Source organism: Coregonus clupeaformis, chromosome 5 (assembly GCF_020615455.1).
Source record: "Coregonus clupeaformis isolate EN_2021a chromosome 5, ASM2061545v1, whole genome shotgun sequence".
NCBI lineage: Eukaryota > Metazoa > Chordata > Actinopteri > Salmoniformes > Salmonidae > Coregonus > Coregonus clupeaformis.
In genome coordinates this window covers 24242578-24266993 of record NC_059196.1, presented here as the reverse complement: position 1 = coordinate 24266993, position 24416 = coordinate 24242578, and the positions used below count along the sequence as shown (strand labels likewise).

Genomic DNA, 24416 nt, shown 5'->3' with positions numbered 1-24416 from the left:
TGAATAAAATATGATTGTAAAACAATTAGTTAAATCTATATTAAAAATACTCAAATTTACTCCAAGCAAGTACATTTGAGACAATGTTAAAACAGTACACTAGCCTCTGCGCTGACACTTCAACTCTGCATCTAAATACAATACTTCACAATGCAGTGTTAGTGTCTACTTATGGAGAAGTCTATTCTGATTTCCCAACTGAAAATCCGAACAGACACATTGGCTACTCTTTGCTGTGCACTAAGGCCTCATGGTCTTTGGATGCTCTCTCTGGTGCACGGACATGTGCGACTTCATCTTGCTACTCTAGAATTGGAGGGGGAAGCTCAGAGTAAAATGGGAAGAAAATATGAATAGGGCCCTATAATATCTGTTAAGATTGTTTTTCCCAAAGGATCACACTTTTAAAATAGAAAAACAACAAAATGCTTAAACCACTTCAGGAGACCACTTTTGAGGTCTGGGAAAAATCTAAGACATTTCTATTTTTGGGTATAGATACCCTTTAATTCAAGTGTGCACCAGCCAAGAGACTTGTTTGGTTATATGTGTTTCTGTGGTGCACTTGATTGCAGAGTCTGCTAAACAATTATTTTTTAGAAAGCCTTTCCATCTACCAGATGACAGTTTTCATTAGCATCATTGCTAACAGCTACACAAAGTGGTAGACAAAAGTGCACACAGACAGGGACATTTCCATGCCTTTGCTTCTGAAAGTTGAAGGAAAATATGAATCATTGATGCAATTTGTTCATGTCTTATGATAATCTTGGCAAAATAATACATTTAGTTGATTTCCTAGTAAAGTTCAATACATTTTTGAATATTGTTGAATTTTGTTTTAATGTCTGGATTCGTGATTCCACCCGCATCGCAGACTTTTGTAGGACCCTGCATGAAGTGTGTGTGGGTAATTGTGGTGAGTGTTTACTACTTACATTTTAGTCATTTAGCAGAAGCTCTTATCCAGAGGGACTTACAGTTAGTGAGTGCATACATTTTCATACTGGCCCCCCGTGGGAAAACGAACCCACAACCCTGGCGTTGCAAGCACCATGCTCTACCAACTGAGCTACAGGGGACTTGTGTTCGCATCTGTGTGTCTGTGTTTTCTGCCATACAGTTCCTGTCATTGCTACATTGTGGACACAAGAGTTCAGTTCTAGCAGCTGTTGCACATTTAACTTTGCGAAGCAGGGATTTTCACCTTGTGTGTTTCCTGTTCTAATAACCCCTTAAAGCTGGAACCCTTAATGGTGAAACAGCCAAATCCATTTGCGAATATACCTTCAATATTACCATCAACAAAGTAACTGCAAACAACGAACAGTTTTTTCCCCCTCGGACATCTTTGCATGCGCGATAGAAGAGCACAATATGTACTGCATTTGTTTTTACCATGCTGCGTGACGCTCCTCAGCTCTGCAACAAAAACAACGGTGGTGGGGTGGTCAGTGGGGCCGTTTCCCCCTGCTGCAGATTCCATCTTTAAATGCCTGGTTGTGGCTCAGCACTACATTCACATAGTCCAGACCCATTGTCCAGACCAGCCAGGTCAGGCGATAAAGAAATGCATTATTAGGGAAAATGAAAGAAAAAAAACAGAAGGAGAAAGCTACTTATTTAGCCAATCTGGAGAATTCCTGTATATACACGTGTATATAGTGGTGGTGGGGGGGGGTGCTTTCATAAGGGTTGTCCTTACATTGACCTAGTGGTCACTACAATAGACTAACAGTTGAGGTCTACAGTAGCGGATCGAGGGGTTACAGGGAGCACAATCTACATGGCTAAATCCCTCAAGTAAAAATAAGCCTTTAGAAAAAAAACTGCTAAAACTACCTTGATGTTCACTTCACCATCATATTCTATTAAACACAGGTAAATTAAAAATAAACAAAATGATTCATCTTGTAATAAAAAATAATTAAACAACTATACGATATATTGGAATCAACCAGGTGTGCAGTTTCTATCTGAGAACAGTGCTTCAAATCATCTCACTGTAACCAAAAAAACAAAATAGAGAAAACAAAGCAGTATATATCTATGTTCATCATACATAAAGAAAATTATCTAAAAACCACACAACTCCAGTGTTGACCTTTTCTTAGTGTTTGTAACAGGAACCAAGTGTTTATTTTCAGACTTGTATGCATCATATCGTTAGAGAAAAGTATGGTCTTCCTCCAGTAGTAGTTTATGATGTCCTGTCTATTGCAGTAGCGTTGCGACTGGGCCATGTAGTGAGTAAGTCCTATAGTGTGGAAGCATAGTTTTCAGACCATTCAGCTAGGATGCTAACAGTGCTTTTTGTGAGTCTCCGCAGCAGGTAGCTTAAGGTCTAATGATCCAACAGCACTTTCCAAGCCTCATTCTTCACCAAACCGCTCAAGCTATAAATCCTTGTAGTGTCCAAATGTTTTTCCCCACAGGAAAAAAGGGACAGACAGAGTTCCTTTTCGTTTCTTTAGTTTCAAAAGGTGCGTTAAAAATATGCTTGACCAGTAAAAATGCTAATATGAGCTGGGCAGTGTTTCTCCGCTGCCCCGCCCCCTTGCTCCAGATCAGTGTGAGTCCGAGGTGTGAGCTTGGGGTTGAGGGTCCATGTGACTACTACCACTTAGTGGGGAAGAGGCCTCCGCTCGCTCTCATCTCATGCGGTTCTGCCTCATGAGAGGCACAATGCAGGAGGGCGGGCCAGCCTTGTTCAGGAAGGGGTGCTTGAGCAGCTCGTTGGCTGTGGCCCTCTGGGTGGGGTCTCGCACCAGCAATTTGTCCAGGAAGCCCTTGAGGAGAGGAGAAACCTGGGAACGGAGAGAAGGAAAAATAACGTCAAAGGATGAGTATCAACTTCAAAATGTTGAATAACAGGGACATAGTTAACCATGTTGGGGCCTTTTGTGAGAGATGGGCTCTTTCTAGTGTGCCAAGTACCTTGTGTAAGTTCTTGAGTTTGGGTGGTAGGTTGTCACGGATCATCTTCATAGCTTTGAGTGGGGGCTCATTGAAATAGGGGGGTTCTCCGTCCACCATCTCGATCACCATCACCCCCAAGGACCAGATGTCCACCTATGGGGTAGAATATTGTATATACACACAGTGATCAGCGATTGTTTAGAATGATAATGCACACACACAGACACAACTAACGGGACCTTACCTCAGGCCCATAGGGCAGTCGTGAGATGAGCTCCGGGGCCATCCAGTAGGGTGTGCCCACCAGGGACTTGCGCCGCTGGACCTCTTTAGACACCTGGGCGCAGAAGCCAAAGTCTGACAGCTTCACCTGTGGTGGTGGGGGGGGGGAGACACACACACACACACAGAGGAGAGGGTCAGAGCTACACTACAATTCACACATACAGGGCATTTTCGAAATAATGTCACCGCTGAGATTAAGACGACCTGAGTAACTGTTGATCAAATGCTTAGAAAATTAACATAATTATTTATGGGGGAAGAACATGCATTCTAAAAATACTGCTCTCTCTGCAAATTACTAAATTACAGACTTTTCAGCTGACATGGACGTTGTGTGTTATAGATTGACAGCCTCAACCCTTTGTGTACAAAGAACAATCCTCTATCGAGCAATGTCCTACTTTATAGTACTACAAATCAAATAGAACAACTCCCACACAGTTTTCTGAGAAAACCTTTGCAATGCCTGGGTGGATAAATATCCTGTCTGCCAATGGTGACCTCTGACAAACAGGGCTCAGTGACTGAAGCATGCTTTGAATTGGTAAGCGGAAATGAAACACGCCAGTGAATACACAAATAAATACACACATGCCGAGAAACAGATGAGGGCGACTGACTACACTTCCCCTTTGGTCAACCACAATAAGAGCTAAGCGCAGCCCTTAGCATGCTAACCATGACAGCTACAAGTGACTTCAGGGGGCTTGATGTTGGCACCTAGGCTCAATGAAAGATCTGCAAACTGTTGACGGGTAAAGTAAGAACTAAATTAACAGCGTGAGCTTCAAGCCCTCCATCACCTCTCATATATTACAATACCCTTGGGAACAAACATGACATTAACGTTCCTCTTTTCCCATATCTTCATTTTGACAGATGGTTTTAAAGCAGACTTCCGTTTTGATATGAAAATGAGAAAGCATGTTGTGACTAGGTGGTATGGGGAAGGCGATGTAGAGTTGGGCAGGGGTTAAAGGAGAAAACTAAATCCCATGACTGAAATTTAAGTCGATCTCAGATCAATTGTCTGGGGCCAAGTTAACCTCCCTTTCATGTAAGAAAGTCATGACCATCATGTTTGACCAATTCCTGTCCCCTTGCTTAGGGGGTCCTGGGTCCTGCCCGGGATCATTTTTATGTAGAAGGACTGAGAAGCTCAGTTCTGGTGACTTTTTGAAAGGACATTCTACTCCAAAATTAATGGAAATAACATGATGACACCATCTAAAATATAATTTCTACCTCCAGAAATGGGCCCAATAACATATTGGTATAAATTATGTTAATTATTTTAACATATTGGACCATGTGCATATAACCAATGCATGGTCTATATTATCAGATGTGCTATTATCAATAACCATTATCACCTGTAGCCCAAATGATGAAGCATAGTGGTTATAAAATGTACATAGGCTAAATCACGGGGTTTGTCCATCTGCATCTACCCCATTGGACACAACATCCTGATTGTTATTATTAATAATTATAATTATTACAAATATTAATATATACTTTATTATTCACTCGGGGAAAAAATCATTTTTTTGTTTCTATTACAAAGTATGTAATTGCCCTTTTAAGACGACAACACCCCTTTAAGTGCTGTTGTGGAGCTGCCCCTAAACCATGCTTGAAACGCCAATTGTAAAACTGCATTTGTAAAACGATGCCACGCACAATTGAAAGAGTACAGAAATAAACGTGGCAGCAACGTCAAAAACTGGGATCCCCTCTTAACAAAGGCCAAAACTGCTTTCAAAAGTGTTTTCCCGCGATTACATTAAGAATTGTTGTGCATTGACTGCTTGTCAGAATACGTTTCCCTCCTATGGCTCTCGCAACTTGAATGCGCCTTGAGAGGAATATTTATCTCACATAGAACACGCAACAAGCCGACTAGGTAACTAGGTAAACTATTCTACTATGAGCTTATCTGATTTTGTTTTAATAACAAAAATAGTAGCACTGGAAAGTTCCATCCTGAGTAATAAAGTAGAGGCTTTGAATGACTTTACCAGCAGCTACAGTAGGCTACACACCACTGTCTGAGTGGAGCTCTGTTATGGTGCACATTATGGACCATTTCATTCCCTTCATCTGAATATCGGAGTGTCATCAACAATCATACAGTACATGTCAGTTCAGTGCACAAAGCGTAACAGAGAAAATAAAATATTTGAGAATACATTTATTTGGGAATATATTTCGTAGAACAGACATGCTTCTGTCTGTATTAGGCTATGTCATTTCCAAACTCCCCAATATTACGGAAATCCATCGCAGTGATGGAGAACTTTAACCCCTGGAGTTAGGTGTACGTACTCTGCCATCGTGGGTGAGCAGGATGGAGTCACTCTTGATGTCTCTGTGGATGACACCCTGGGTGTGCAGCACTGACAGAGCCTTCAGCACAGACAGACACACTGTGGCTATCTGCTCCTCATTCATCCTGGACACACACACTCAGAGTTAACAGAGAAATAACATCTCACACAGTACAGGTTGCATTGCAGTGACATGAGGGTGTAGCCATGCGACACTACCACCTAGTGGTAAACAAATAACAAAAAAAAACGTTTTGGGTGGTTACCATTGCTTGTTTTGTAAAAACAGCTACGATATGAGCAGTTGAATACTATGTGACTAGTATGAAACACAGACAATCTTAAATCTTATCACCATAGCTCACGGCTGCCCAATCCTTCTTCCTGGAGATCTACCGTCCTGTAGGCTCACTCCAAATCTATTTAACACACCTGATTCTACTTATTAGCTGCTCACCAAGACCTTAACTAGCTGAATCAGGTATGTTAGGTTAGGGTTGGACTGAAAACCTACAGGATGGTATATCTCCAGGGTTGGGCAGCCCTACCATAGTCTATAGTCCTGCTGGTCAGTTGTCAGAGAAGCAGATCAATGGTCATTACTATCTGGGATCCTTAGTACGTCCAACTCTGACATCACCCCATTGAAGTTGAAATTTAAAAAGGTAAGGGTTAGGGTTTAGGGTAGGAACATCGCAAGGATTCCCAATAGCACTAACCACAGATTAACAGACCGATCAACAGACACCCACCTGGTGTGTGTGACGATGTCAGTCAAAGCCCCTCCCTCCAGGAATTCCATGACGACCCAGAGTTCATCTCCCACCAGGTAGCTGTTGTACATCTCCACCACGTTGTCATGGTGATAGTCCCGCATGATCACCACCTGGAGAGCATAGGAACCAGCGTTACTAAGGAGACCGTGGGAGATTACACGGCACATGACATCACTCATTACACCCATGCAAAGATATGCATGAACCGCTCCCTCCATGAAGGACAAATCTTTCAAACGTTAGCAAATCAGCTCTGTAATAGCCAATTCCACTATTAAAAGGTTATGGATCACACAACTAATAGCTTATAAATGAATGGCCTGTATTCCCTGAATATCCACAATCTTAAAGAACTGTATCATCTCTATTACATTCTGTTTAAGTCAATGACATGGTCAAAAACAAGACCCCCATCCAAGTCTATTACAGTGACCATAGTCCCCACCTCATTGAATAGCAGCTCCCGGCGCTGCTGCTTGCGCAGGTCCATCTTCTTGACGGCCACCAGTTTGCCGGTGCTCTTGACGGTGGCAATGCACACAATGCCGGTGGAGCCCTCTCCGATCTTGATGTAGTGGTCCAGGTAGGTGCGCGGGTCGCCTGGGTCCACCACCATCTGCAGCGCGGCGCGGAACTGCTCATGGGACACCCGCTGGGGCTCCCTCTGGGGCGAGAGGGCCTGCTGTGGTGGTAGTGCAGGGGCCGGGGGCGGGGAACAGGAGCCTTCTGCTGCTGGTGGCCATGGGGGGGCTCAGGGCCCAGGACAGGGTGGGAGGTGTGGTGGGGGTCCCCTCGTAGCTGGCCCTGCTGTGGTGCTTTGCCCCCGCCTCGGCTGGGGGCACGAGAGGGACCGTTGTGTGGCGGAGCGTCGTGTGGTCGGGCTGGCTTCAGCTCCTAGAAAATAGAGAAAATGATGACACTGTATGAACAACACTTTTATGTCTGAGATGTCTGTCAAAGACATACGATAGAACACTAGGTACACTGGTTTCCACTTTCTCCATATCTCCCAATGTCCTGGTGTTCTCCTAGCAGCCTGTCAGTACCTGGCTGGTGGGGCTCCTTCCTCCTTCACTGTCAGCGCGAGGGTAGGTGTTGAACGGCCTGCTGCTCTGCTGTGCCGTCTTGATCACCCCCTCTGTGACAGGCAGGTTAGGCATACGGATGTTGGGCCCAGAGAGAGGCCTCTTATCCCGGGGCGACTGGGGGCTGCCGTCCCTGCCCGTGTAGCTGGACTTGGGCCTCTTGTCGCTGGGCCCTTCCCTGCGGACTACCTGGTCATGGTGGTCCCGTGGGTCTATGTCTCTGGGCTTTGGCGGGGGCGGGTGTGGGCGCTCCCTCTCTCGGTGCCTGCTGCCTGGCTCCTGGCCCCGGGGCTGCTGCTGTGGCCGTCCGTCCTCTCTCTGAGAGCGGGGTACCTGCTGGGGCAGCCGGGGGTCTCCACCAGCTAACTGGTCCGGCCTGGGTCGCTCCCTAGTGCATCAGAGACACGGTAAACAGGTTATTTCGCTCTGGAGTGGTGGAAACATTTCCTCAGAGAGCCATTTTACAGCTGATATCTGAATACCCCTTGGCCCCCTTCTGCCAACACTGTACCTATCTCTGTCTCCATAGTGATCTGGGTGGGGGTGTGGCCGGTGGGCCAGGTCCCCGTTCTCATGGCCTCCTCCCCCCGAGGATCCTGAATCTCTGCGCGGCTGGATGGGGGAGCTGCCTCGCCTCAGGGAGTTGGAGCGGGTCACCGACATGGTGTCAAACTCATCCAGCAGCCATGTCAGTGAGCCATCCACAGCGATCTTACTACCCCGCACTATGGTCTACAGGAGGGAGAGACAGAGACACCAAGTAAGGAGGGGTGGAGATCAGATGAGTGAGGACAAGAGAGACTTCCTGGACTGTCACGGCTTCATTCTAAAAAGAGATATGATGACCGGCAGATTCTATTTTCAGTGATGTCTTTTGCATTCGCTGTGTTTATTGTTTAGGAAAGAAGACAATCATGTTTACTGTTTAGGTTCTGTGCATTCAGACTGTGATCCAAATCTGACGTACAGTAATCTGAGACAGTCATAGTTCGGTGCCCTTTCCCATGACCTACACACTGAAGAAGGCTGCAAAGGCGAAACGTCTGTGTACACTATCCCTGATGCAGTGAAAATAATTTTAAAAAGTGGAAAATGAAGTAAGCTTTGAGCAACATCTTTTTGAGTGCATGACCCATCACACCTTTTTGCCATGGCATTCTCTCAAATTACAACTTATCAGAATTTGTAAACAGAGAATGCCCCTACAATGAAAACATCACTTCCTGTTTGTGACACGCCCCTTTCCTCCCACATCCCTTTGTGACGACCCCTGACCTTGCGGGGCTCCACCGTGGTGATGACGGTGACGTCGATGAAGGGCTTGGGCCTCTTGGCCGTGTCCTCGATCAGAGACTGCCATTGCCGCGGCAGCCCCACAAACTTCTGTTCCTGCTCGTCAAAGTCTGTGTGCACGCGGTGCTCGAAGTTGGAGGGCGCCGAGATCTGGACGCGGGACTTCTTCTTCTTAGTGAACATGGCGGCAGCCGGGCATCAGACCTGGAGAGGAGAACGGGTGTATTCATTAGTGCACAGCATGGTAAACGGAAGGAAAAACTAGGAAAAACTATTTGCAACAAAAAAACGATGTTTCTTATTTGACAATTTCAGGTTGCTCCCTCCCCGTTTCGGTCTGTTTGCTTCTGTTTTTGTTTCCTAGTGAATACACCCCAGGAATGACTTTGGAGGCTGCAGTGGAACAGTGTTAAACACATCAGCAGTTCATGGTGATAAGTGATAATATCAAGGATGTCCTGTTTCTTTCAATAGCGCTGAGAGGCTAACGAATGAAAACTTGATCTGCCATGCGGCCATTGACACACTTCACAGACTACTGAGCATCTCTGAAAACCTTTTCATGTAGACTGACACAAAATCACACTGAGTGAATGTCCTTTGGCAAATACACAGAGAGAGATACAATCAGAGCACACAACTGTGTATGTAACCTAGACAAGTTGACATTAGCATAACTTGTAGGGAGACCTCCAATAAAGACAAATAGCTTATACAAATAGCAGCAATTTTCTTCAGAGACAAAAAATGTATTAGTCAGGTAAGCATTAATCTGAGGTGAGCCCAAGGCCCCCAGCTGCAGAGAAAAATGATGGCTACTGACAGTACTGCTAGATGAGTTATCGCTTTACAAAAACTGATTGAATGGGAAACATACTGAGCAGCAACCACAGAGCCCCACATAAATTAATCTTGCTGACAGGCTTGTAAAGTGGTTTACTGAAGTATTCGGTTGCTCCTCTGGAACCCTGCCTTAGTGGAGCCAAGCAATGATGGGGGAAATAGTTTTAATGCAGCCAAGGAAAAAATATTATTCAATGTCAGAAGGCCAAAAACCATCAGAAACTACATTAGAGATGGCGAAAACATGTCCAAACTTATATTCAATAACTCTCAGAGTCAGAGAGACTGACAGAGTTGAGTTGCATTATGATCTACATGAGAGGTTTGTCATGAAAACAGCAATAATATGGCGCATGCCTAGGATAAGTGACTGAATGAAAGCGGAGAGCAGCACATGGTGGAGCTCAGGCAGCAGTCTGTAGGCAGTGCACCGGTGAGACAGGTTTGAACAGGTGAGGCCCAGCTGAGAGTGACAGCAGGTGTAGCACCTCCCCCAGAAGGCCCCAAGACACAGACCTCTCTCTTCCGTGTTCTACACTTCCCCCTACGGAGCAGGTAGCAGGGGGAGAGAGAGACAGGTGTCCATGCACTCAGACTAGACAAAAAATGTATTAGTCAGGTAAGCATTAATCTGAGGTGAGCCCAAGGCCCCCAGCTGCAGAGAAAAATGATGGCTACTGACAGTACTGCTAGATGAGTTATCGCTTTACAAAAACTGATTGAATGGGAAACATACTGAGCAGCAACCACAGAGCCCCACATAAATTAATCTTGCTGACAGGCTTGTAAAGTGGTTTACTGAAGTACAGACAGAAAATAACAGGCCCCCGGGAAACCAACGGATGCACACATTTTCAATGTATTATCTCCATTTCCTTCTTCCTGTATGTCAGTAAAGCAGTCATAAAGCCTAGCTTATATCACTACCATTCATTAATAATTTCCTGCTGTGTTTGAAGAGAGTAGAGCTGCAACCGCCCACAAAGTGAACAAAAAACTGAAGTTCACAACACGCTATCCCGGTTATGAAGTCCCTCACATTACATTAGCATACCATTATGCACCGGTGAGCAGCAAGAAAGACACTTCTATGGCAGATGGGTCATGGCCAGAGAGCTACTGTCTGTCCAAGTACAAGGGGTGGTCCACCAGACTCCAGGCACAGCCATGTGTGTCAACTCTATTGTAGCAACGCAAAACACCTAATTTGAGCTCTGTGATCAGTTAATGTGGGCCTCTCGGTCAAACTAGTTAACATCAAAACAATTGTGCTCACAGCAGGTCCACTCTAGAGGAGGATAAACAGTCAGGCATGACTGACGCAGCGGCCATTAACAGGAAAACGCCTCATCATTCAGACTACACTGTCACCACACAGACCCGGACAGCGGCACGTCTAGTCGTCAACTGCCTTATTCTGCTAACTCAAATGGTTTTCCTCTGTCCCATTTAGGCATACCTCACATACAATTTTAGGAGGACTACACTTGGTGGTTAAAGGACATGTAAACACATTTCAAAAACAAAGATTTAGGTGACGACTCATTTCCAAGAAGGCTTCTTAAGAGATTGTATGAAACTGTATGAGAAAGTCATAGCTAATCACTATTCCAAAAGCACATGTTTATGTCAGATAGTCTAATAAGAGTACACACCTGGCTTAATTGTCTCACCATTGTTCAACGTTGCAAAAACGTGTGTTCATACAGAAATACACCTATATTGTATAGTACAACACACACATGCCTTTGACATGATAATGAATCATGTCATGCCAACTATATTCATTGCATTTCTATCTGCAATGTTCAGTGTGTTGCACTCCCTCCTGAATGCAAAAGAAGTAAGCTATGTCATCTCAGACACTATGCAGCTGAGGCACCTGGGTTCAGAGGTGATGAGGATCACACAAAATGAGGTCACACATCTTCAGTGAATTGTCTCACCTTGCTCTGCATCACTCTGCCTGTAGCATCAATCATTCTGTCAATTTATCATGATGTAGCCTAGTCTAGATGTTTGTGGGCATGCTCCACTGTTGCACCCTTTCATTTTAGGTTTAGCTTACTGCCCAGTGATGAGTCAGAAGTGCTAACTAACAGAATTCTCCCTCTGATTGAGATTCCCAGATTTACAAAGTGCAGTGCAAACACAGTGCGACCTTGGAGCCGACCCCCAATTCCAGCCAGAGTGCTTCTCATCAGTCTTGCCTATCTGTTGTTGTTTACCAAGCCTGGTGTTGGGCTGCAATTTGCAGCAAAACAAACGAGGAGTAGGTCTGCGAGCAATTACAGTAAATGTAGGAATTAAGATAAGAGTACCAGCTTCCCATACACAAGCACTTGGGCTACATGCAGTGACTATACTGACAGTGTCAGATCCAAATAAAAAAAATACTACTACATCATTGTTTTCATTACTTTGAGAGAGAAAAAAGAAGCATAACAAACATGTGCTTTAGGCTATAGCTTGCAAACACTACCAAAGAGATGAAAGCTAGGGTCTGACAAATATCGTAACTTCAGGGTGTAGCCTACCTCCCTCAATTTCATGAGTGCAATCCCGTTGTTTCTGATGACTTTGACAGTTGTTTACATGTGAAGAAACACTAGAGAAGTAGTGTTTCATGATTGTATAGCAAAATACATATACACTCATTTTAAAATAACAGACATGAGCAGGTTTACGAAGCAAACGTCTGATGGGAGGAGAGAATAGATACCAGATGTCACGCCTGGAATACCACATGCTGGTGGTAAAGAATGTGTGTAGCGAAATGTGTAGTGAGAAATCACTGCAATTATTACTAATGTAAAGGCTGTACATAGCTAATTTGTTGGATTTGTCCGCTATAATAACGTGTTGGCTAATTTTATGAGGTTAGACCTCAGAAGTATAAAGATACATTTTGTACCTGAGATTAAACTTCTCACGGTCGAGAAGCATATTAGGTTAGCTTCTATTCGCTATTTTGACGTAAGAATAGCAATGAAAACAATGAATAACGACAGTAAAACACATTGGCCTTCGAGCTACTCACCAGAATGTCTATCCAACGCGATACAATCCACTTGATATCATTTCACGATCACCCATGAAAACAAACGAGGTAAAAATAATCCAGGCAGCCTCGCTCTGTGAGAAAAGACTCCCCAAAGTGAGATAAATTATTTCCGCAGCGTTTCAAATCGATAAAGATCTGCTGTAAGTGCACACGCCGTATTTGCCAAAAGGTACGTTCATGACAGAACGAGTTATGAATAACTTCTTCCGAAACAGAACAGTAAACCTCTCAGATCAAATGTGTCGCATTCCGATGGTTTCACAAACGCGGGCCAGTATCATGACGTCACCGGGAAAAGGGGGTAAAATGAGAGTCACGTCGACTCTTTCAAATCCCGGAACGCCCACTGCCTTCTAGCTGTGCGGTGTCTGTTCAATGATGAATGATCATAACTCTTCTTACTAGTCATTGTGGTTGAAAAGCAAGACAAATCATTCTCGAGATTATTATGTAATCTATTATATGACACGACCAAACTGAAAGCTTGGCTTACTTTGGCAAAGCAGGAGGAAACAGGAATGTTCAACTACTGGTAAATACTAATGTACTCATTTATTATAGCACTGTCTTATCAAGACTTTAATGGCATCTTGTGAAATACCCAGAGTGACTGCTAATTTGAACAGGCTTGTCAACGGATGAACACAAGCAAACAGTGAAGAGAAAGGCCTCTCTGGGAACAAAAACATGCTTAGTAGCTTCCTCCATCAAAACTGTTCATAGTGTAAGCAAGCGTTCTCAAATAATGCTGATGAAGCAAATGTCATCAATAAGATTTGTAATGATCCCCTTTGACTTCCATCATAATGAGTTGCTGCTAATGTGCAGGGGAATACTTACAGTATGTTATAACCAAGGGTTGGAACCGAAATTATTTTCCAATCGTTTCGTTCTGTACAGAACCCTTATTTCTTTCGTTCCGTTCCACTGTACTTTAATAAAAGATTTGTTTGATTTGATTATTATTTAATTCCAAGTCATCATCTTATCTCTATAGAGCTGCTGCCTATGCGGTCTGACAAAAATCACTATTTTAGTAGTTCTTCAAAGTAAATAAGGCATACTTTTATGACTGCTGAATACTGACTATCAATCGCTTAGGTCATGTATTTTCAGGCTCACGAAGCAACTGCTTTCTATCCCTCTCCATCGTGTGCGTTCTCTTAGTCTCCGTGTCTGCTCCACACAGACCCGACAAGTTTAAGCGGGCGCGCAATGGATTATGGTCATTGTAATTAATTACCAAGTATTCTGCACTAAACTATGTAGAATATTGGCCTGTTGGAAACTACAACTCCCTACTAAATCGCACAGTTCAGGCTTCATCCGATTTATCTCTACAGAAACTGCACATCAAACTCACAGAAAATAAACTAAATGTAATCCCAAATAATTGAACCAATGTTGATCAAAAAACGAAAAATAACTGCAATTTTGGTTAATCGCTCAGCACTATTGTTTACATGCGCGATGGTTAGACAAGTGTAGGGCGCAAGATGTGACTGAAATTTTGCAGGTCAAGAGAGGGTGGAGGAGGCTTGGCTTGAAGCGCTGGCATCTTCCTTTGACATGCATTAGCGATCTGAATTAGGCCCACATAATTAAACCTACGGAGGAGCGGATTCTATGGCGGAACTTTGAATGTCTTTGAACTTCCGAGAGTTGGCTTAACGTTGGACCAGTGCTAGCTAGCTAACACGCTTGTTTGTGTGCATAGGCCACCAGAATTAAAAACGTCTTACCTTTTTGTAGTTAACAAATCCAATGTGAAACGTGATAACTACAGTATCCGTAACCAGCATTGAAAAAGTTAATATATTCTTCTCTAATAAAAAATCTGTCCTAATTTCTGAATCACGCTTGTAACGTCAGTAGGTTACAGTAGTCTAAACTCCGGAGGGGGAGGGGCTGGTTGCCTACACACAAACACAGGCAAAGATTTTCAGCTGGCAGGCAGACACTGGAATAAGTTTCTGAGTGACAGAGTGAGGGCTTTGCATATGCGCCTTGTTGCGTTTCTTGTGAGACTGAAAATGCCCGTAAAAAACCGGCTTCCATCCTTATTATGTTCTGGAACAGTATAGGTCACTTTTTGTTCTCAGCTCTGATTCTGTTCCTCTAAAAAGTTTTTGGTTCTGTTCCCTGAACCGGTTCCAACCCCTGATTATAACATAGTAACACCAGGAGTGTAAGGATGTTCACACTTGGTCCCTTTCCGCCAATTTTTGTGAACTCAGTGCAGTTTGCTTAATTTTTTTTGCAGGGTGAACACTCTAAAGGAACCCCGACCCCTCAAAAGAGACCCGTAGCAAACCGAACTGAGACCATCTCGAGAGGCGGTCTGAGTTCGGTTTGCTTGAATTCTGCGATCCGGTTCCCTTTTTTAGGCCAACGTGCACCACACACTAGACTACTGCAACACCGTTTCCCCTGCCGTAAATCCTCACATTGGTGCCACAAAAGAGAGAGAAGATGATGTGCAGGTTTGCGGAAAAACCTTATGCTGTTTTGGGATATTGATTAGCGATTTTCAAGGATGCACAGAAATTCCAAAATATGTGGAATTTTTTGTTGATTATTTGTTTGCAAAATATGCTCTACAGGCTAAGAGAACTTCATAACCTGTTTATTCGATTGTGGGGTTTGAAGTGTGAGAAGACAACATATTTGGTGAGAATCACAACATAGGGCACAAATTCTATTCTAGCTCTTAAAGGTAGGGTGTTAGGTGACGCAACAAACAATTTTACATTTACGTCATTTAGCAGACGCTCTTATCCAGAGCGACTTACAAATAGGACGCTATGCGATAATTCTACAAAAAGCAGCAGTAAACAAATCAATTTTCACTAAATGTCAATAATATGGTCGTCAAAATATATAATAAATCATTTGAAAACATGAATATGGCAGTTGTTACCCATGTCTAAAAATCCCAATACTGTAAATTATTAAATTTATGCGACATGAGCCCAAATGTAAAGCAACTGCCATGCTAAGAACGTTCAACTCTGTGGGACAGCCCTTTTTGTGAAAACCGCGAAATCGGTGTTCATATTTTCTCTTGGCAGAAGGTATTCCCCAACCTACCAGAGTAAGATCGATGTGACATTGTATTGCAAAGTCCTGAGGGTGTTTCACGGTCGTTAGAGGTCCTTGGACTGAAATGCGAGGTAAAACATTTATCTTTCGGCTCAGTCATTACATTTTTTTAGAGACAAAAAGAAAACAGGTTACAAAGTAGAGCTTCGCAGCTATGTTTTGATGTATGGGTTGTCAGGGATTGGTCCAAATTCACGTTCCGCCACCCCCATTTCGATGATGAGTGCTAGCTTGCTAGCTGTGTAGGAGTGGTTGACGCCGTTCGTTGTGGCAACTGTGGTGCGAGGCAGCGCTGAGCGGAATTGGCTGTATTGTGGCAGTGGCGAATTTTGTGATTGATGGTTTTATCCTTTAAGTGAAAACTACCAGAATTCTGTGGCTACAGCCCTACAAATCGACTAAAACACCAGTGAATTGAAAATGTGTCTCATCTTGCTGTGCAGCTGGCTAGCAGGCAGCTCATTGACCGTCTCTTCTGAGCCTAGGCTAATTATTTGCTGGAACCGGTGCTGTTTATCCTCCCATCACTAGAGTAACTCATCGACACCAAAAATAACATTACAATGTAACCCAACTCAGGTGTAGGCCTACCTAAGTACAGTGCCTTGAGAAAGTGTTCACACCCCTTTACTTTTTCCACATTTTGTTGGGTTACAGCCTGAATTTAAAATTAATTACACACACAATAACCCATAATGTCAATGTGGAATTATGTTTTTACAAATGAAAAGCTGAAATGTCTAGAGTCAATATGTATTCAACCCCTTTGTTATGGCAAGCCTAAATAAGTTCAGGAGTAAAAATGTGCTTAACAAGTCACAAGTTGCATGGACTCACTCTATGCAATATTAGTGTTTAAGATTATTTTTGAATGACTACCTCATCTCTGTACCCTACACATCAATTATCTGTAAGGTCCCTCAGTCGAGCAGTGAATTTCAAATGCAGATTCAACCACAAAGATCAGGGAGATTTTCCAATGCCTCGCAAAGAAGGGCACCTATTGGTAGATGGGTAAAAATAAATAAGAGCAGACACTTAATATCCCTTTGAGCATGGTGAAGTTAAGAAATTAACTTTATGTCCTGAATACAAAGCGTTATGCTTGGGGCAAATCCAACACAACACATCTCTGAGTACCACTCCTCATATTTTCAAGCATAGTGGTGGCTGCATCATGTTATGGGAGATTTTTATAAAAATAAATTGAATAGGTCTAAGCACAAGCAAAATCCTAGAGGAAAACCTGGATTAGTCTGCTTTCCAACACACTGGCCAAATAAACACTGTAGTTGCTTACCAAGACGACACTGAATGTTCCTGAGTGGCCTAGTTACAGTTTTGTCTTAAAATCTGCTTGAAAATCTATGGCAACACTTGAAAATGGCTGTCTAGCAATGATCAACTTGACAGCGCTTGAAGAATTAAAAAAATATATAAATGTGCAAATATTGTCCGATCCAGGTGTGCAAAGCTCTTAGAATTACCCATAAATGCTCACAGCTGTAATCGCTGCCAAAGGTGATTCTGACATGCATTGACTCAGGGGTGTGAATACTTATGTAAATGAGATATCTATATTTAATTTAATACATTTGCAAACATTTCTAAAAACATATTTTCACTGTCACTATGGGGTATTGTGTGTAGATGAATGAGAAGAAAAAAAATCAATTTTATCCATTTTGAAGTCAGGCTGCAACAACAAAATGTGGAATAAGTCAAGGGGTATACTGTTTTATTTGCATATTAAGTGCCTCATTTGCATAATAGTGCACATTAATTTTCATACATATTTTATTTGAATCACCCCTGTGTTCTACAATCAACCCTGAAAATGTCATAATAATATTATGACCACTCCATCTTAAGATATTGGACTAAACGTGTTGAAATTAAGAATTCAGACAAGTGATTTGGTGCCTTTTTGTCACTGACCTGTCCGTGACCTTTTCTGAAAAAAAGGTCTCAGCAATGGTAAATCCTAACCTCATAAACTAAAGTGTTCTGTGTTCCTGATACTCTGCTCTATAACATGGAATACAAAGTATAACACCAGAAACAAAGTTTCATTTTGACCCCTAACACCCTATTAAATGGGCAGTAGCCTACATTGGGTGTATAATTTTCAATTACAGCATTATTTAATTTGCAGTTATTCTTCTGCTATTTATTCTGTTACCAATAACATTTACATGTTAATAGTATCTTCTGATTACAATTATTATGTCTCATCTTTTAAATAAATGCAATCTATTAGATTCCAAAATGTAAGTACGTATATCTAGTTGTCCGATAACACATTCTGATGGAACGGCTTGTCCTGCACTTTGTAAAAACCCAGAATGCATTGAGTGAATGTTGAAAAAAGATCTTGGTTCCTAAACATAGCAATGTGAATGCAAAGAGGACTCGGACCACAAAATATGTGAAGTGAAGTGTCAAAAGAGTTCAGTCCTCATTCAAAGGCAAGGGTAATGTAGATACAAAGAACAGTTTTCTATATGTGAAAACACCCTAACAATACAGTGTGAATGTGAATGGGGCTTGACATGTCAGATACTAACCAATCCAGAAGCTGAGTTCAAACAAAGCCCTTGCTGCCTTAGCCAATCCATGCAGACTTCCAGGTCTGACTGAGGAATGTGGAAAGGTCAATGATAAAGGAGGGAATGTGAGCTTTCACTGGGATACAGGAGTCAGTCAGTTCAAAGTGCTTTGATAGCCAACACTACATCTGAAATAATCCGTCTGTCTGGACTTCGTTGACAGTCAGAGAAGGGCCTCCCTAAAATTCTCATAATAAATAAAACAAGCCGTCACATAGGCCAAGAAAAAGAGCGATAACTATATGAGATTCATTTCCTAAGCTTCCAGCTTGCAACTCAATAGTGGTAATAATGGTTCTCTTTAGTTGTGCCTGCAGGGGTTTACAAGTCAGGGCTTTCATTGCATAACGACTCGGGGGCTAGTCAAACCTCAAACTAAGCTAACAAGCATGTTTGAGATATCAAGCTATGCTGATTCAGTTGAGAAACAAAGCAATTACATTTCAAATTAGAAGAGTTCATGTTAACTTGATTGACCGATTCAGTTAAAGGTAGAGTCAGCGATTCACGAAGTAAACAGCCATATCGGGCTAACCTTCGCAACAACTAAGAGCAACAAGAGTGAGGCTAAACTTCTCTGCTGTTTTTGTCCGGCTGCTATCATGTTGTAGCTTAGTGAAGCGTACCCATGCACAGGTACTCTGTGTTCATTTGCAATATCTGCAATTCATCCTGCCGCTTGTGGCAACATCATATTACTGAGTCTCAGTTTAAACGTGATTTTAACAAAACTGTCCATTCCACCCACAGTCTGTCTGCAGTTGATGCCGAGCCAACCTTAAACAAACCCAACAAGTTTACTCATATAATGTGATGACAAACTTGGCAGGTGCCAGGGAGAGGAAGTAATGCCTTATGCAACTGCTAGAAGAGTTGTGTTGCGAGAGATATGTCACAGTATGCTATTGTGCTGCTGGGCCCAGGAACTAGTGGGCTTGCTCAGCCTCTAGACTGGAAACTCCAGTCCTCGGGGGCCTGATTTGTCACTTTTGCCCCAGCCCCAGCTAACACACCTGACTCCAATAATCAACTAATCATGATCTTCAGTTTAGAATGCAATTACATTAATGGGGAAAAAGTGTGACACCACTCTGGCCCCTGAGGACTGGAGTTGCCCATTCCTGCTCTAGAGCGCTCTCCATCTCTCCAGTGCAAACAGCAAACCACATAAAGCCTAGAGGGCTGCACCTCAACGTAACAGGTCCACACATCACAAAGGACCTGGGAGAAATCACAGCAAACAGTAAAGATGAAGGAAAAAATAAACCAATCTTCAACCCACAGTCTCCAATTTCAAAGAAGCTCCGTTCTGGGGAGAACATGGATGTATGAATCACATAGCTACTTCTTACACACTGTAATTGGCAAGGTAATGTTGCCGTGCTTAGCCCTGTAATTGGCCTATGGTATGTTACCATCATCAAAACAAAAATGAAGTCATACTATCAAGCACTTGTATGACCACATATCGCTGAGCTTGTAAACATTGAGGTAAAAGTGGGCCCCCTGGGATAGTATCTATCTTGTGCAGAGCAGCTTAGAAAGGTTGGTGTGAAATAGAACAATTAATGGATGATATTAGTATCAAAATGGCAGTCAAAGCTAAGTCTTTGCTCAGTCTGCACATTCAGGGTTCTTCTTTTCATGCATACAGTGGCAGGGCCTATTCACCGGCAGCAACAAAAGCACTGCCTCATTCACTTAGAATATTCCAGGGTTATGCCTACATAATGCAACAGCACCTTTATTCTTGTTTTGCACACACAATTCATTATTCTATTCTCTCATTGTGCAACAGTTAAAGCAGAGGTGAAATGTGGCCAGCACATTACCCACAATCCCCTGCCAAGCTGTGTACACAAGGCCTTTCTATTGCCAGGGAAGCAGGTCCTAGCTTGATTGTGGACTACTTCGATTGAAACATTGCAAAGATGGAAAACAATTCACTGCACTGTGTGTAGCCTACAGTCTACTACACTGAGTCTACAGTGAGGCTGACCTATACAGATAGGGCTTTGTTTAAGAGACATAGATGACAAGAGATTCACGATGTTATCACAGTTACCCACAGAGTGACATATCAGCCTTGTCTGAAACCAATGCCAGCCAGCTGCAATCGCTGGTTAAAGGCAATATGAAACTGAAATGCAGAGTATGAGAATGTGAAGCCAGGGCTGAAGAGATGACCAGTCCACTCATTCAGGACTATAGCACAATATCCTCTGGTCACTCTCCACTCAGTGAGACTAAGTTGCTCCGAAGAGAGTGCGGTAGGACCGAGTGAAAGAGAAAGCAAGACAGGAATGTGCGAGCGAGCGAGAGAAGTGCTACTGATGAGAAAGTGAGTCCATTAGATTGTGTTTTAGAAAATTATATAAGAGAGAGAAAATGAGTTAAAGACTGAACAAGGGATAGACTCTGTCTTGTTGATAGTTGGAAAGTGAGGCGCCTCTCTGGGTCAAGGTCAGATGAAAGCATTTTAATAGCCAAATAGTGAGGCATGCTGTGAAAACAGCAGTAGCTGTGATAAAGCCCTCCAAATGAAAAGCTGACTCCACCTTTCGCCAGGGGGGAGAGAGAGAGAGGACTCCTAAAAAAACATGAAATAAGTAGTACTACAGGGTGTGGAATAGCTTGTAGGGGAAAAATAATACAAAATGCTAAGCACCACATCATTATAGGCTAGCCTGCATTACTTTGGTAGCTGAAATGGCCATTAACATCTGTACATACGCTGGAAGTCTGGTTTTAGGCCTAGTCTAGGTCCTACATGTTCAGGTTTAACTCATCCACACAACATGTTCATAAGTGGTCAACGAACATGACCAATGAAAGCACGTAGGTCTAAATCAGCACTAGAGGCAACTGATGCCTCCCTATTTTTCTGTCTACTGGAAGCGATTTATACAGCTGTGTTTTTCTCCCCTATGGAAGAAACCTTAGGGCTCAGATCAAAAGAACGACAACATGGCGTCCGTGATCATGTGAACCCAGTGTGGCTGCGGCCTCTGATCTAGGGTGTCTCCACTACAACCTCACGCTGCTGCCCCACTCCTCTCTCTACTAAACTGTGATTTATGCAGGCAAAAAAAAAGGGAAATGAGGGATGGCGCTAATTGAAGCCTCCTGTTAGAAACAGAGTTACAATTGTAAGCCTAACTATCGGTGAACTGAATGGTTTTGACATGGAGTTCTTCGAATAACCACCACCAAAAAAATACATTTGAGAGCACAGAGCAGTAATAAAATGGCTTTTCTACTGACCACCAGCGAAAGCATAGGCCAGGCGTCCTTTGGTCTCAATGTGATTTAAAGAATTTGCTTTCTATTTTATTAGCTTCCATGCCAAAACTCTCAGAATTCATGGGGCAAAATTAGCCTATGCCACACAAAAATGCTTATCAGATAGCCACATATCACAGTGGTTGTCAGTAAACAAACTAAAACACCCAGTCTGTTTCTGGGCAGCGTGTAGATACCCTGTCATAATCTCCTAACAGCACAAAACTGAAGAGCTTAATAACTTGACACATAGCCTAGGTGGGGGAGCACACTAGTCATGAGTATTCCAAAACCCCTTACAGCTTATCACTGCGTCTGTTGATCTCTAACACCCATCCCTAACAAACAGAGATGGCGTGGTGGTACAGTTTTGAGTTCTTGGGGGTGATTGGGTGTACTGTAGGTCTTTGTTTGGGTAGAGTGCAGGGGTTCCGTCTGTGTGACCATCAGCGGCACACAGACATGCCAGGAATGTGTGGAGTGCCTGGCACTGATCGCACAACCCTGCTTACTTGCACCCTGTGACAGCAGCACTAAACATTTATCATCTGCTAAGTGTCCAAAAGTAAGGATGGAAAAAGAGAGAGAGAGAGATCGTGTCTACACTTACATACAACTTCTGCTATCAGAATACGAAGATCGCATTGAAAAGACGGGTCTAGATGCACAAAAGTCGCTTTGTGGTCTGATTGTGTTCAGATTCGTCTGATCATTTCAGGAGGTGGTCAGGGATGCATTGTGTGTATCCTCTACTCAGTCTAGACGCAATCAGGCTACCGAAAGCGCATACGGTGGGCGACGTCATCAGCACTCCTCCCACAAGTCTCCAGAAAACCTGTGTTTTGGGACCGAGGCACCTTTTCATTATAACGTTAGAGGAAATGCATTCCTAGCGTGTGAGGAACGTGTTTGCTGGCCTCATAAATGCTAGCCAGCTATCTAATATTTAGAAGGGGGAAAAATGTGGTTGGCTAGAGTTATGCTAACCCGTTTGCCATCCCTTTAGCGTTGCTTGCTAGCTTGCTGGCTAGCTACAGAGGTTAGCTGGCTAGTTAGCTACAGTAGTTAGCTAATGCCATCAGTTGTTGTTGTGTTATCATATTTTGCCTATTCCACCGTTTGTAGAATGCATTCTGGCATTTGAATATAGAGCAGGAATAGGTCATCAGGACACACTGTGGAAACATTTAAGATGTAGACGCATTATGCATTCAGAATTCCATGATCAGAACGCTATGATCAGAATACAAAAGCTTCATGAACTGTCAAGTCTAGACACTGCCAGAGAGCACAGTGGTGCTCTCAGGGCAAAAGATAGTAGGTTGAGAGCAAAGGCACAGTGGCTTCTACCCTGTCTTCTGTACAGGGCTAGAGTTCAGGATTTCACAGATCAGATAAATAATAATAATTAGGTGGGTGCTTACATTTGTCCTATTTCACACATGTAGAAATGTGTATTGTGTGTGAATTAGACATTTGTTTTTGCATATCCCACTGAGACACAGTCGGGAGAGTGGGGTCATGGCCAGGGATCTGCCATTATTGATGGCGACCCTGGAGCAATTAGGGTTAAGTGCCATGCTCAAGGGTACAGATAGATTTTTCACCTAGTCGGCTCAGGGATTCGAACCAGCGACCGGTTACTGGCCCAACGCTCTTAACCCCTGTTCTTCTTACAATAAATATTAAATAAGGCCATAATACAAGGCCTGAATTCTCCAGTAGAGCAGATAGCTAGATTAGACTGCAGCTAACATCAAAGGTTAGAACCTCAAATCTTGACTTTCCAAACAAAGTAATTGCTCCTCCTAGTCCTACTACATTAAAGCACAGACTACACACATCACTTAGCTACCCTAAACTTTAGGGCGTGTTTGAATATTTAGAGCTAGTTAGCTAAATTGTTTCTCAGAATAACAGCTACATTGAGGTACAATGTTTCCACTATAGCAGTGGATTACTAACAGACTTTAACCAAGGTAATGTTTGTTAGTTTACCAGTTGGAGTTGTCAGCTCACTAAGCTAGTTTTGAGGTTCTTATTGGCCGCTAGCTAGTTAGCTGCTAACGTTGTATATTTACAATAAAATAGTAGCCTAACGTTAGCTCTTGTGACTAATTTTACTGGGTTAGCTGGATTTCACGACCCATCATGAATGACTTTAAGTTGCATGAAGTGACTATTTTCTAGAAAAGTTCGTTTTGGTTCACTAGCCAAACAAATTCACTTTAGCTAGCCACTTGCTAGCTAGTATTAATGGTAGCAACCAGCTCGCTAGCTAAAAACTTAGTTTGGGCTGGCTAGCTAAGATAGATAGCTAACAGTAGGCGCAGCTGAATGAATGAAATACAAATTATTCGTGTCATAATTACCTTAAATGTCCTTCGTGCACCGCTTAAATTGCACCAAATTCGATAAATAGTTTATTGATTCGCTTAATTAAAAAAAAAGCTGCCCAAAATTCAGTAACATAAGCTGAAGTCTCACTTTCTTGTCGCCATGTTGAGGCTGGCGGTGGTAATACTACATCCGGGGAACTGCTACGACTACAAGCTCGAGCTCCGTAGCAACCAATACAATCATGCGGATTGACTGAATGATTTATATATTTGATTTGATTGATATGATATGATATTTGATTTGATTGATATGACATAAGGAACAATTCACTATTAACCTTGCCAAAATCACAGTTGGTTTAACACTAAAAGGAGGGTAATGTCTAGGGAGTTCAGCATGGTTGCCCCAGAGCCATATATTTATGTATCTAAATATACAGCTCTGGGTAACCCCATAAATAAAACTCTATGGGCAAACCATGTTCAATC

The 24416-nt window shown here is 42.9% G+C and overlaps 1 protein-coding gene across 1 annotated transcript; it reads right to left on the bottom strand.

Annotated features, from left to right (window-relative positions):
- Positions 1-1039: 1039 nt before the first annotated feature.
- LOC121564220 (serine/threonine-protein kinase PAK 4-like) lies at positions 1040-24095 on the bottom strand. Its single transcript, XM_041875680.2, is given in 11 exon segments — positions 1040-2807; positions 2938-3072; positions 3164-3289; positions 5533-5659; positions 6287-6420; positions 6756-7027; positions 7030-7204; positions 7357-7783; positions 7907-8127; positions 8671-8892; positions 23961-24095. Coding segments are annotated over 10 exon segments (1974 nt in total). The 5' UTR covers positions 8872-8892; positions 23961-24095; the 3' UTR covers positions 1040-2651.
- Positions 24096-24416: the final 321 nt, after the last annotated feature.